Source organism: Eurytemora carolleeae, unplaced genomic scaffold (assembly GCF_000591075.1).
Source record: "Eurytemora carolleeae unplaced genomic scaffold, Eaff_2.0 scaffold403, whole genome shotgun sequence".
Taxonomy (NCBI): Eukaryota; Metazoa; Arthropoda; class Copepoda; order Calanoida; family Temoridae; genus Eurytemora; species Eurytemora carolleeae.
The window spans coordinates 143,075-156,950 of NW_019396320.1; the positions used below are offsets into that span (position 1 = coordinate 143,075).

The following is a 13,876-nucleotide window of genomic DNA, read 5'->3' on the forward strand; positions in this document are numbered from 1 at the left end:
TATTTGATTCGCAACGATACCATAAAAACCTAAATCTAGTCAATAATGTTTTTTTTTTTGGCTTGAAAGCGTTTAACTTTGATAGTATCTCAATTGTTTCGGAAGCAACAAAAAACTACTTTGAAAAAAAATAATTCGCCAAAACATGTATTACAAGAAATTGAGATGCTAAATAAGATCATACTTAGTAGTACATTAATTTTCTAAATAAAATTCATCTTCTTATACAAAAAGTAAACATGGAAGGCGTTTTATCTGAAGACAGTGTCAATGTTTTTTAGATTAAAATAACAAGTGTTTTTCTTGCAGAAATATGGATCTAAGATTGCAAAACAGTTTAACGATAAAGTTTTATCCCGTTTATATAAATTTCAGAGCCGTCAGTATAAGAAAGTTTGAATGATTTTGTGAAAACATAAACAGTTTTATTGTTTTTGAATTAATCAGCACATTTATTAAAATGTCGTCTTTTAAAAAGTTGCAGTTAGATATTAAAAGAAAAGCTCTGGCATTTCTTTTACATTAAATTTCTTTGTTTAAATTAAAATTAAGAACATGATCTATTTTAGTGATAATGAGTGAAATTAGGGACAAAGTACTTTATTCTAAGGTATTTTATTACGTAAAAAAGTATGTAAATACCCTTTTTAAATAAATCTTTTTTAGAAATACATATCAAGTTTAGTTATGTATGTAAAGAGTTTTTTTTTCTGGACATGGTTAAAGATCGTAATGTTGTGTCTGTTACGTCTCTTCAAGATGAACAGTGAAGACGGACAAGTTTATTTTGTTTTCCTTACAGAAATTTTCTTGTATTACTGCGTAGCGTACCGTATGCAATCAAAACATAAACAAACAAGTTCTAAACTCTAGCAGTTGTAAATCCTACAATTACAGCTTTCTCAGTGGGAATCACTTTACTAAATCAAAAATGATTTAAAAGAAGATCTCGAAAGCTGAGCGTAATTCCCATGTTTGTTATATAGGACACCCTGTAAACAGATGTAATAATGTAAATATTAATTTAGGAGCCTTACACCCTTGATCCTGGTCAAGAGAGGATTATATTTAAACTTCTTGATCTTATACAAGCAGAACTCAGGTTAATTTACTCATGATGCTTCTTGATCTTATACAAGCAGAACTCAGGCTAATTTACTCATGATACTTCTTGATCTTATACAAGCAAAGCTCAGATTAATTTACTCATGATGCTTCTTGATCTTATACAAGCAGAACTCAGGTTAATTTACTCATGATGCTTCTTGATCTTATACAAGCAAAGCTCAGATTAATTTACTCATGATGCTTCTTGATCTTATACAAGCAGAACTCAGGTTAATTTACTCATGATGCTTCTTGATCATATACAAGCAGAACTCAGGTTAATTTACTCATGATGCTTCTTGATCTTATACAAGCAGAACTCAGGTTAATTTACTCGTGACGCTTCTTGATCTTATAAAAGCAAAACTCAGGTTAAATTACTCATGATGCTTCTTGATCTGTAAAAAGCAAAACTCAGGTTAATTTACTCATGATGCTTCTTGATCTTATACAAGCAGAACTCAGGTTAATTTACTCCTGCTTCTTGATCTTATACAAGCAGAACTCATGTTAATTTAAGCATTCTTCTTGATCTCATACAAGCAGAACTCACTTTTTTTTTCTCTCAAATTTGTTCAAGGCATTTCAGATATTATTCCTGTTTGAAAAGTATTCCCCCCCATTATAAAGCAGGGAACAAATTGTAAATTTAAATCCTATTTTCAGAGAGACAGGGGATAGAGACTGGATTTTGGATTGTACCACAGAGAATAGTGTTAGGTAATATTAGATCATTGTTCTCTTTTTCAATTTTTAAAGAATTTAAATGAAAATATAATAAACAAAGGAAATGAGCTTTTGCCAAAAATTTTACACCATAGGTTGCAAAGATGGAATTAGATCATTTGAGTACTAATGTTAATTCAACGAGGTTTTAGTATATCAAGTAATGTTGTACGCTAATCCTTTACTAATTGTACTGGCCATGTTCTCCACTTTCAAAGGTCAACCTGTAAGTTACAGTACTTGGGGGATTTCTAAAAATCAATATTTTAATTGGTCCTCCATTTTATAAGAGTGGTATGTCAGATTAAGAACGGTTCTCTCAAATGTTAAACATTAATTCTATTTAATGTTTCTTGATAGTATTTTTTAAGACCCTAGGACAATTACAGGGTGATCCAAATGAACAGAATATTTTTAGAAAGCTTCAATTTTAAAATATTTTTAAATTTATTTGTTTTTAATTTGATTATTTCTCTTGCTGCTTGCGCAACTATCTAAGAATGTTGTGCACCACTCACATTTTTCGAAATCCGTTAAAAACATTTTCTAAAAAAGTAAATGTAAAAAAATTAATTTAATAATATTATAAAATATAAACTATATACAAATGTGGCAAAAGATAATCGATGACTATAGGTTGTTATATCTGAATGATTTGTTTGAAATTTAATTGATTTTTTTACGGTCTAAGTCGTATGTTGCAATATCCTCAATTTGTATGGGCGCTACGTTCTTTGTTATAAGATGTCTTTAACAATTTTCTCCTTATTGATAAAGCAGCAGTTCGAGAGAAAAAACTACATTATATGTTAAAGGATAGCATAGATTTCATAAAAGTATGCTATCCTTTAATATATAATGTAGTTTTTTCTCTCGAACTGCTGCTTTATCAATACTTGAATATAAATTTACCAGAAATTCAGACATGAAAAAACGAAAAAAAATATCTGTTAAAATTAAATTTCGACCTTATTGATTTATAATTGTATGTACATGATAACATCGTAAGAAAGTTTTGTGTTAAACCCATATTAACAATCTTTTAAACTATAATAACCATGATACGTGAATAAATATCTAGATTTTAAAATTTTCTCCTTATAGACGAAACAGATAGAAGTGATATTAGTAGCGATCAAAAGCGCTTTTTATCGCATTAAGCCATACCTCCTTTCCTTTTTCGCGAACACTCCATTTAACACAAAAATGTAAGCAAAATACTGAAATGGAAGGAAGGAAGAGGACTTTAAAATGTACTGCATATTTGATGTGTGTACTGCATGAATAGGCCATAATCTCGTAATATCCTAAATCAGTAAGCTGTCTTAATTGTACACTCAGGCTAATACACACAGTCAGGTAGCTAAGTTCCAGCCCCCCTGTGTTAATTTCTATAATTCTTGTGATTTGAACCCCCTGTAATGTGCTAGCTATAAGTCATCATTATGAGAATAAAATTAGTTATGAATTATTTGGGTTCTTAATTAAGATTAATTTAAACTTCTTATCAAGCTTTAAAGATAAATTTTACATCAACAGTTCAATTAATTTTACCCATTTAGAAGTTTACAGTTCAGAATGCATTTTTCTGGGTTTACTTATACAAGGAGGTATATTTGTATAAATTCTTCACTTTTACAGGATTTCCCACATTCTTGGGAGGAGTATAAAGGTGGCTAGTGGATTAACTAGGCTTGGATTTAAACCAGGAGATACATTACATGTAAGTTGAATTTGAGGTGCCGGAAACTTTTTTAAACACAGCTAATTTAAATGAAGTCTTAATATATTTTTACGGTCACATGGTTCAGTGTGAAAACTAATGGAATAGATAGAAAATGAACAATACTTTTGAGAATGAGCAAAATCAATTTTTTTAAATTGATTGAAAAAAAACCAAAGAAAATGAGTTGTTGACAAACGATGAACAAAGGAAATGAAAAAGGCCGAACGCACTTTACCCATAGAAATAGCCACAGGATAGCATGTTTAAAATTTTTAAATCTAAGACAGTTAACTTTTAATCTATGGATATTCTATTCATAGATTAAAAGTACAAACCTAAGAGATCTGAGGATCACATCTCATTATCTAAGCTTAGGGGGTGCTTGAAGGGTTGTACACATTTTCGCTATAGAGAACTTAGAAAACAATTAGGGGTCTTTGGTATAAAGAAAAAACTTTACTTGTTTACAATAAAGACCAATTATATTTTCTCAATTAAATCTGAAAATAGATTTTAACTTAAACAGTATTGCTGTCATGATTTGTTTTCTGAAACTCTTTTCCTGTTTTTCAGACTGCCTATTCTACCTGCCTTGATTTCTACTGGCCTATATTCGGAGCTTGGTTATGTGGGGGAGTGGTAATATCTACAAAATTCATTAATTTACTTAATTATTTCATTTCTCTATTTTGTTAGCAGAATTTGTTCCTTTATTGCTTTGAAAATTTGATTATTTTTGGATTCATGTAGGTGAGTGTAGGAGATCCTGGCTTATCAGCCTCCAATTTGAAATCACAAATACAGGTGCAGCAATTTAGTATTAAACGTTTTTACTTTCTTCATGATTCATCAAGCAAAATAAGTAACTTTTATGTAATCATAATATATTCTTTATATCAATTAACTTTGTTTTTCTAATTGTATTTTTTAATTAAATTAATTTGGTATTGATCTGATCTAATAATCAAGGACTTGTATAATGTTTTAATCAAATTTTAGAAATATATACAATAACATCTACATTTTCTAAATCAATTATTACTTGTAAGTTCATTGTCTAAAAAGAATTTAAAATTGTAAAATATATTTACTTAGATTTTCTTATTTTATTTATTAATTATTATTAATTTAAATTTAAATATTTAATTATTATTATTATTTTTTAATTACTAAGGACACACATGCAAAGATTATAGTCTGTGAAGTGGAGAGCTGTAGTAAGTTTCTAGAGGCAAATCAGGTTCAGTAGAAGTTATTTTTTATTAAATAAATAAATTAAATACAGAAGTACACTTGAAGTTTGGTTTCAGAGGGCAACATTGTTGATTTTCAATCATTTGACATTTCTTTAAGAGGTCAAGTTATCCTCATTTGTGCCAGATTCAATTGGCATCTAACCCTTCTATAATTGGATATGATCAGATGCTAATGCTATTTGTAAAGTTTTGTCCTCCGGAATAACATCAATTAACTAATGAAAATTAGTTAATTGATTTCATAAAAAAGCTAAAAATGATTTATATTTTATATTAATTGAACAGATAAAAATCTTCATAAAACTCTTCATAAATATCAATTACTGTTTTCATGGCCATGCAACCTAAGACACTGGATAATTCTTTTTTGTCTTGGCAATGCTAGACATAAAAAACTATCCACAAGCTTTAAAAGTTTTTCCCTCTGGATTGATACCTTTAACTTTTATAATTTATTTCTGACCATTTAAGTCCCTTCTAAGTGCAGAGCAAGCATCCAACATCCTTGTGCTTGATCTAGAACCATGGCAGCCTATTCCTGAAGGAACATCCAGCTTTCGGTAATTTATCTAAATTTTAACAGTTTTCCAATCTCTTGTATTGATTCATCAATCAATACTTGCCTCTTATTACAAATAAACAGTTTTATTAAAAAAAAATGCTTCTTTCAATTCCTCTTTGTCTATCTACTTGAATAGAATCAATATTAAAAAATTTTTAGGCGTAATGTGAATTTAAAGAATTCTAATATTAAAATTTCTTAATGTTGTTTTATTTTGGAAATTTAGTGTTCACCTTTTACAGGTCACTGTATGAGGACCAAGGAGATCAATGTCCTGATCGAGCATCTTTGCCAGGATACATTCCAAAGTAGGCACCATGTTTGTTTAATTTTCTTTAGTAGCTAAAGCCATTTATAGTTTATAATGTTTGAAACTGCGGCTAATAATCACCATTTACAGCTCATGATAATATCAAGGGAAGGTAAAGGATAATAACATAGTATGCAAATATTTCCTAAATTTCATTTAATATATTTCTGTGTTTTTTAAAGCCACTTTAAGCTAACCAATATTCCAAGCATCTTCTAAGTTTCCTTAAGTGTAATTGCTGAATCCCTCCTTAAGTAAACATTAATTCAGAGAACCGGTTGTTATACATTGGACTAGTGGAACAACAGGGTCTCCAAAGGGTGTTGTCATGTCTCAAGAATATCTTCATTTTCAGATGAGGTAATAGCAAGCAAACATCAAGAGTCCATTAGGATAGCAAATATTGAGTGGAGATGGTATATATTGGATATTTAAGAAAAAGTCCAAGTTCCACTAAAATTACGACTTATGATTTGATGACTTAATATGGTTTCATTTATCTGCTACACAACAAAATAGGACTGAGGCCTAAAACGATACCCTTATCAGATTGACTTAAATGTCACATTTATCTACCAGATAAGGTAATATTGACAGTTCAATTTCTGAGAACTTGGGTAATTTTTTTTTTTTAAAGCTTAAATACCGATAATTGATTTTCATTGGTAATAATATGAACCCGTTAAAGAATAAATGTTTATTTATATAATCATATTAGATTATCTTCAGACAGAGCAAGCTTCCTGAGAAAACTATTGGACTTGCATCAAATACCTTCTTCCATGCAGGATCTTTCCTCTTATCCCTTGATGGAGGGATCAGGAACAAATTTTCAATTCATTTCATCCAGGTAATATTTGAATTTGAAATTTTTTTTTTACAATTTCATTTTTTTATAATTTTATAAAACAGATAGATGTTGAAAACATGGTCCACACTTCACACTCCACATGGCTGTAGGAACTAGCAGTTTCCTCTTGTATCAACTGTCTATGTTTTGTCTTGTTTGGTATTAGAATTTCCTTCATTATTCGTCTTAGCTAAATGTAACAAGAAAATGAAATCCATCTTTTGATTCAAAATTCAATTTTATTAAAACAATTTGCGATAATTTTTTTATACGCCTGTTTTTAAAATGATCGTTTTACAAAACGTTCGTTTTTCAAAAAGATCGTTTTTATAAAATTCGTCGTTTTATTAACAGTTGTTAACGACGACCCTTTGTTAACAATCGTTAACGACGGAACTTTGTTAACGATCGTTAAGGACAACCCTTCGTTAACGATTGTTAACAACAACCTTTGTTAATGATCGTTAACAATGACCCTTCATTAACGATCGTTAATGACAACCCTTCGTTAAGGATCGTTAATGACGACCCCTTTGTTAATGATTGTTAACGAAGAGAGGAAACCGACCTGAAGGGCATCTGTACTTATCATTGAGTAGTTTTTAAGAAAATATCAAGAAGTTTTAACTCCCCCACAACTGTTAAACTTCGTGTAAGACGACATTCAATAAAGTTGCATGTAATTGTTTTCCAAAAACGACCGTTTTGATAAAGTTCGTCATTTTGTTAATGATCATTAACGACGACCTTTTGTTAACGATCGCTAATGACAACCCTTGTTAATTATTGTTAATGACGACCCTTCGTTAACGATTGTTAACATAATTTTCAATAAATTTTTTTTTTCAAAAACTATCGTTTTTTTAAAAACAGTCGTATAAAAAACGATCGCAAATCCTTTTAATAAAAACGATCGTTTTCAAAAACGATTCCTATTCGTTTTCTAAAAGTTCAAAACGAGTGGGTCGTTTTTAAAAATGATCGTTTTTTCCGAAAACGAAAGGATCGTTTTTAAAATTGAAACGATTGTTTACAAAAACTATTAACAACCCTAAATGCATGTCAAGGATATGAAGAAAGCAATCTCAGAAATCTAAAATTACTCTAGGTTAACTCTAGGAAATAAATTGTGGACCATTGAGTATTTTTTCCTAGACTTTTGAAATATTTTTTGAGTCATGCATTGTTTTAATGTTTTAGCCTAAGCATACAACTGTTGAGAGCATCTTCCGCTTCATTGAAAAATACAAACCTATGTTCTTCATGTGTGGGGCTAATGATTTTGTTCAGGTAAAAATGAGGAAAAACATCACAAATGTATTCCATATGGTTTTTTATTACTATTTATAACTCATTTTGTTTGTCTTGCAAGACAAATCCGAAATTCCAATTTAATGGAAAAAATGAAAATGATAAAATGTATCCGTATGATTTATCTAATTTAAATATATGTACACATTATTATCGTAATACAATTGTTTAGTACATGTTGATAGTTTTGTACAATTAATCTTGTAAACTATAATAACCATGATACGTAAATAAATATCTAGATTTTAAAAAACTATTTATAACTATCATTTTAGGACGCATAATAAGTTTTTGATATTTCTGTATAGCTTGCATCAAGTGACCTGGCCAAGTTTGACCTAAGCAGTGTGAATGTAATAATGCCTGCTGGAAACAAGATAGCTAAATCTGCTGCAACGAGAATGAAAGAAAAGTTCCCTAATCTCAAGTTTGTCTATCAGTTCTATGGAAGCACTGAGGTAAAAGGATTTTTATTGGACTGTAAAAATTTAACTAAAAAGTGATGAAGGGCGAATCTTGAGAAACCATGGCTTTTTGATTAGCTAAATCATGACTGTTGGGTATTTGAAATATAAAAAATATTTTGCCAGAAGAGCACAAAATAATGCAACCTCTTTAAAGCAGGATAAAAAACAACATTTTTTTCTTAAACAGTCAGTACTATTTTGGTGACAACTATGACACAGGGATTTTAAAAAGTAGGGTCTCAATAACAAGAAAGATTACCAAAAAGACTGGTTTCAATAACCTTCTGCTGAATTTGGATAGGTTGGGGGAGTAAGTGGTTCCTTTACAGTTGAGAACATGGGAGCTCTGAGGGAGGGTGTTCAGACATATATTAGAGATCAGAAAACAGGTATTTACATCTGAATATTAATATATATATTTATGTCGTTGTAAAACAAGTACTTTTTCGTACACATGACACCCATTTCAATAATATATATTGTTTTATTCAATTTTGCTCTACTTATTTTGTAGCTGCCATATAATGTTACTTTATCACCCTGCTGCAGGGGGGATAAAAAAACTTTATCTGTAACTCTCTCAATCACCTAATCAAGTTGATGATGCTTAGGGGAAAAGCTGGGAGTAGGAGAAGTAGGGGAAATAATGGCAAAAACCCCAACCATGATGATCCATTATCTGAATAGGTGAAAGGAATCTATGTTGCATCAACTGTATTTGCATTAAAATCAAAAGTCTAAAGAGAAAGGCCAAAAGTGTTAGATTTTCACAGCTGCATGAAAATTAGATTATAATCTGTCCAAACAATGGCAGACAAAAGAAGTGAATATCTGCCCCAATTCTAGTTTTCTAATTCATATTCATATTCATCAGACAAGATTTTAAAAATGAAGTTCTAAGGATCAAGACCATTAGGAATTAGACAAATACCAGTGATCAGCTGGTTTCCCTTGAAGTCCTAAATTCCGTGTTTAAATTGTAAATTTAAAATCTAGACAAGATGAAAGCAGAGAACTACTTGACGAAGAAGGATTTGCACACATGGGTGATCTAGGTTACTATGATGAAAATGGTATCCTGCATTACAAGTAAGAGCTTAAGCTTTTTGTTGATTTAGAAATAACAATACAAAATTAAGTTAAATGTTTAAAGAATTTTGTTTATGAAATGAAAATTTATACAAAAAACTATAACTAGCTTAAAAAATTACATTATTTGATCAATACAAAGTTATTTATACAATACATACATTAGCCTGTAAATCATGTCACAACCAAACAAAATAGTTTTATGACTTAACTCCATGATCTGCTTACTTTGAAAATAATTCAGTGACAGGCACTTCCTACATTAGTCTTCTCTTGATGTATTAATTGTTTGTTTGAACATAAATGTTAAACTTTGTTTTTAGAGAGAGGATAAAAGAAATGATAAAGATTGGAAACTATTGGATTGGACCTGCAGAGTTTGAAGATAATCTTGAAAATATACCAGGTTTCCACCTCAAGCCTGATACTAGCCAAAAATTTGATAATATCTTTTTTATAATCTGGAATGCTTAAGATTGCGATTAAGTCAAGTTCAACCTTTTTGCCCTGAATTGGGTTTAACAGCACTATTCTATATAATAAAACAAGACATTGGTATATATGTTCGCTATAGCCGGCCAAATGGCTGGAACAAATGGGCTGACATTTTGAGGGAACCCATCAAAATATTTTTTTTCAAATTCCTCGGGCAACACCGGGCCCTTCAGCTACAGGGTGTCCCAATAAACATGGGAATTCAGTGACAAATTCGATATTATCTTTTTAAATAATTCTTTGATTTAGTATTGTGATACCTACTGAGAAAGCTGTAATCTGTAAAAGTTTTGTCTGCTATGTTCACATTTTGTTTGTTTATGTTTAGACCACATACGGTTGTACATAGTAAAACAAGAAAATTGCAGTATTAAAACAGAGCAAACTTGTCTGTCTTCACTGTTCATTTTGCGGAGACATTATAGACACATCTTTACAGTCTTTTACCCTTTTCATAAAATAAAAATAAACTCTCGCAGACATAATAATATTATGGCTTTTGAAATTAGGTATTACAATGCTAATTTAAAACAAAGACGATATCCAATTTGTCACTGAATTCCCATGTTTTTTGGGACACCCTGTAGTATCTGATATAAGTGAAAGTGAAAATTAGAGTTTTTTGTGATAAAGAAAAATTAATAATACAAATTCTAAATAAGTCTTTCTTTATCAAACATTTGATATAGGTGTAGTGGAAGCTGTTGTCTGGCAGTCGATGAATAAAGAAACAGACAACTACTACATTCATGTAATTTTTAGTTCATAATGTAATTATCAGTTACTGATTATCTTTATATAAACCAATAACACTGGTCACTCTGCTCATACAATTAAATATGATAAATATGATAAATATAAAGTTTTTTCTGAAGTGTAAACAGTGGAGTGGATTTGTTTGGATTGCTTTAGAAAACAATTCTAAGTGCATATATCGAATCCTTGTGACAATTTGGTCATTCCTTTCAGGGTGCAGTAACTCTACAAGCATCTAGTGGTCTCAACCCTGAGAAGATACTGGAACTAGCAAACAAGGATGTAGAAGTAAAACGTAGAATAGATGGAACTATTCATATTATAAATAACATGCCTCACAACCCACAGGTTAAACTATAATCTCTCAAACTATATATTTATTCATATTTTTGACTGAATTATTGGTACAATTTATGTTTGAAGTTATTTAACGTCCCTTGGGAAAATCAAGTAAAATAACAACCTGCTCTGTCAATTTTTTGTTAAAAAATTCCCACATTTGCATCTCAAAAGACTATAAATTGCATAAAACTACTTTTATCGGGAAATTAAAAATTATACAATCAATTTTGCATACAAAACTTCTCGCTGTGCTCTGGATGTTTTGTAGGCAAAATTGGTCTTGGGAAACCTTGGTAAAGTAATATTCTCTGTAAAGTAGTTGTAAATAATTAAAATTTTAATGATTTCTAGGGGAAAAAGCTGAGAAGAACAGTTCGCCAAATGTTTGAGTAATTGCATGAAAACATTATTGTGACACATTATGAAATAAACTGTTTTAAGCATTAAACAAATTTGTAAGCATTGATGAAAATGGTGTAACACTTAGTGTTGTATACTTTCTTAGACTTAAGCAAGTGTTCTTATTTAGCATTAATAGAAGCCAGGGAAGTATCTTGATTTGAATTTGAAGTTGATGCCCAATTTTAGAATTTGAAATAGATTTTATCTCAAGGAAAATTCAAAATAACTATCTGCAAATGATATCTAACTATTGGTTAACCTTGGACTAGGGATGGGCATTATTTTTACAAACCAAGGTTGGGGGGGGGGGGCGTTTCTAGAAAAAGGCCTTAGAGAATAGGCATAGGGTTAAAATACATGTTCAATGTTCAAAGCCCAATTCTTTAAGGCCAGCTCATTAAAAAAAATTAGATCAATAACTTTTATAGTTTGGGTGCAATATTTCAAAAAAATGCCATAAAAAAGGTTAAAAAAAAGTAATAAATATTTTTTTTTTTTAAACAAATATCAACGTGTGACACATGTTTCTACATTTATTTGTCAAGGGCGTTTTAAAAATATAGTCTTTAATCTGTACCTTTAGTTGTAAAAAAGTTACGGGCTATTTTAGATTTTTTTTACACAGACCAGACTTTTCCCTGCCCTGTACTCTACCCTATGCATAAAAAAATAATAAATAAATTACAAAAAATCCTTTAAATTTCTTTTTATTAAAAGTCAAAAAATGTCATGGAGATAGTGTCAAAAATGAGAGTGTTAGGACAAAAACTAAAGGGCGCCAAACGACCCCTCCCCCAGCCTGCTTAGGGTTAAGTAAACTAGTTTTTACTGAAAAAAGGATCAAAATCAACAGACTGAAAAGTTTAAAGGTAAGATTTACCTTTGTATGTAAGTATGTTTAAATACTGATAATTTATTAACAGAAATTTACAGAAATTTTAAAGATGCATAAGATAAGAAAAATACAAATTAGCATCATTATCATCCTTACATTCAAGCCATGATCAAGCATTCAACAATACCAATTGAATTAGCATCTTGTTGTAAAGTCCTCCAGTGCACTATAAAAAATGTATCATTAATTTCTTTTTTATCAAAATAAAGTAAATCCATTAAACCTGTTTTTGTGAGAGGATGTTGGAGATAATTTGGTTCGTTTGATTTGGTCAGTTTTGAGCTTCTTCTCTTGGGTGGGATTACTGCAAATATTTGACAATTAATCTTTTTCTTCACAATTTCTATTCGCTGTCAGTTCATATAGAGATTTTAAAATCAAAACGTTCGCTCCCCTCTGTGTTCATCAAGTAGTTGTTTGTTTTTACCTGAGAACTGAACAAAAAGTGAACAACAAAGTTGGTGTTCATAACAATATAATTTTTTTAAATTAATATTTCTCCATACTTTCCAATTCAAACCATGAATAGAAATGAAATTTACCATTATATTTTAAAAGTGTTCATTTATTATTTCTTTTATTATCTGTAAGTTTTTTCATGAACTGTAAATTTTTTTTTTGCAAATTAAAAATTAAAGGGTTTTTGTTCCTAAACACACTTTTCTGTTAATTTTCAAACACTGTTAGCCAGAAGAAAGGGGACACATCTGTGTATTTTGTTTGATTTTACAAATGATACATTTTTAAAGACTTGTAAGCTCTACTTAAAAAAAACCTTAGTTTCTGTAGCAATGTGATTGTGAGCAAATAAATTGTGCCATAAAGTTCCCTTTTTTATATATTACATGTTTTTACTTGATTGTATAAACTCTCTTTACATCTGCTGATGAACTTGAAGAACTGGACATTTCTCCATCAGATTCAGAATTATGAATAGAATCATAAACATTGTAAACATGAATAGTATCATTAGCATGATCAACTGTATCACTTGAAAGTGCAAGATGTGGTTGAGGATGAATTGAAGATCTAAAATCATTTGGTTCTTCCTCTTTTCTTTTCATCTCTTCTGTAGTCTGAAACAAAATCATTGAGAAACAAAAAGAAATTCTTTCATTTCATTTCCATAAGTCCACAGTGGATTGAAAAAAAAATATTTCTTTTGGAATAAATTCTTAGGTTCACTATTTTTGTTGGCCTTTTCAGTCTGAAAAACATACTGCATTATGCTTTAGATATTAATGGGTATCCTTGGTCTAATATTTTTATAATATTAAAGATTATCTGTCAGATATCCATCCATTTGAAGTACAATATTTTGTATCTGTGATTTTGTTATGCACTTTATGCTCTTTAATGTGCTGGCTTACCCAATATAATGTTTTTGAAAAACAATTTTGATTAAATTTTCATTTTAGTGCTATTAAGGTGCTCACTGGGGCTGGTGGAACGATCGTTCTTTCCCGGAAACGAACGGAACGATCCCATCGTTCCGAAAAAAAAACGAACGCTTAGAAAGCGTTCTTAAAAATATTGGAACGATTAGTAAAAGAACGGAACGGAACGGGAATTGCTTGAAAAG

At 30.1% G+C, this 13,876-nt stretch overlaps 2 protein-coding genes across 5 annotated transcripts in view; one reads left to right on the top strand and one right to left on the bottom strand.

The window, feature by feature from the left end:
- Positions 1–517: 517 nt before the first annotated feature.
- Positions 518–11,445, top strand: LOC111700870 (4-coumarate--CoA ligase). Its single transcript, XM_023471929.1, has 20 exons — positions 518–610; positions 1,029–1,102; positions 1,774–1,827; positions 3,475–3,556; positions 4,133–4,198; positions 4,310–4,363; positions 4,734–4,799; positions 5,287–5,375; positions 5,620–5,685; positions 5,958–6,047; positions 6,417–6,537; positions 7,738–7,827; positions 8,157–8,306; positions 8,617–8,704; positions 8,927–9,002; positions 9,312–9,404; positions 9,728–9,810; positions 10,589–10,650; positions 10,869–11,003; positions 11,349–11,445. The coding sequence occupies exons 1-20, from the start codon at positions 575–577 to the stop codon at positions 11,388–11,390; spliced, it is 1,617 nt and encodes a 538-aa protein (XP_023327697.1). The 5' UTR covers positions 518–574; the 3' UTR covers positions 11,391–11,445.
- An 851-nt stretch (positions 11,446–12,296) lies between these two features.
- Positions 12,297–13,876, bottom strand: part of LOC111700871 (uncharacterized) — a 7,402-nt gene continuing 5,822 nt past the window's right edge. For all 4 annotated transcript variants that reach the window (XM_023471933.1, XM_023471931.1, XM_023471930.1 and 1 more), the window contains 3 exons: positions 13,150–13,370; positions 12,518–12,598; positions 12,297–12,460 (listed from right to left, as the gene is read on the bottom strand). In XM_023471933.1, coding sequence (XP_023327701.1) covers positions 12,430–12,460; positions 12,518–12,598; positions 13,150–13,370 — 333 coding nt within the window. In that variant the 3' untranslated portion in view covers positions 12,297–12,429. The remainder of the gene's footprint in view (positions 12,461–12,517; positions 12,599–13,149; positions 13,371–13,876) is intronic.

Excerpts from the sequence above, each read along its gene's own strand:
- LOC111700870 (XM_023471929.1), top strand. The coding sequence starts at position 575 with ATGAGTGAAATTAGGGACAAAGTACTTTATTCTAAG. Across the intron at positions 611-1,028 it reads ACAAAGTACTTTATTCTAAG|GAGCCTTACACCCTTGATCC; the intron begins GTATTTTATTAC and ends ATATTAATTTAG. Across the intron at positions 6,048-6,416 it reads TATCTTCATTTTCAGATGAG|ACAGAGCAAGCTTCCTGAGA; the intron begins GTAATAGCAAGC and ends GATTATCTTCAG.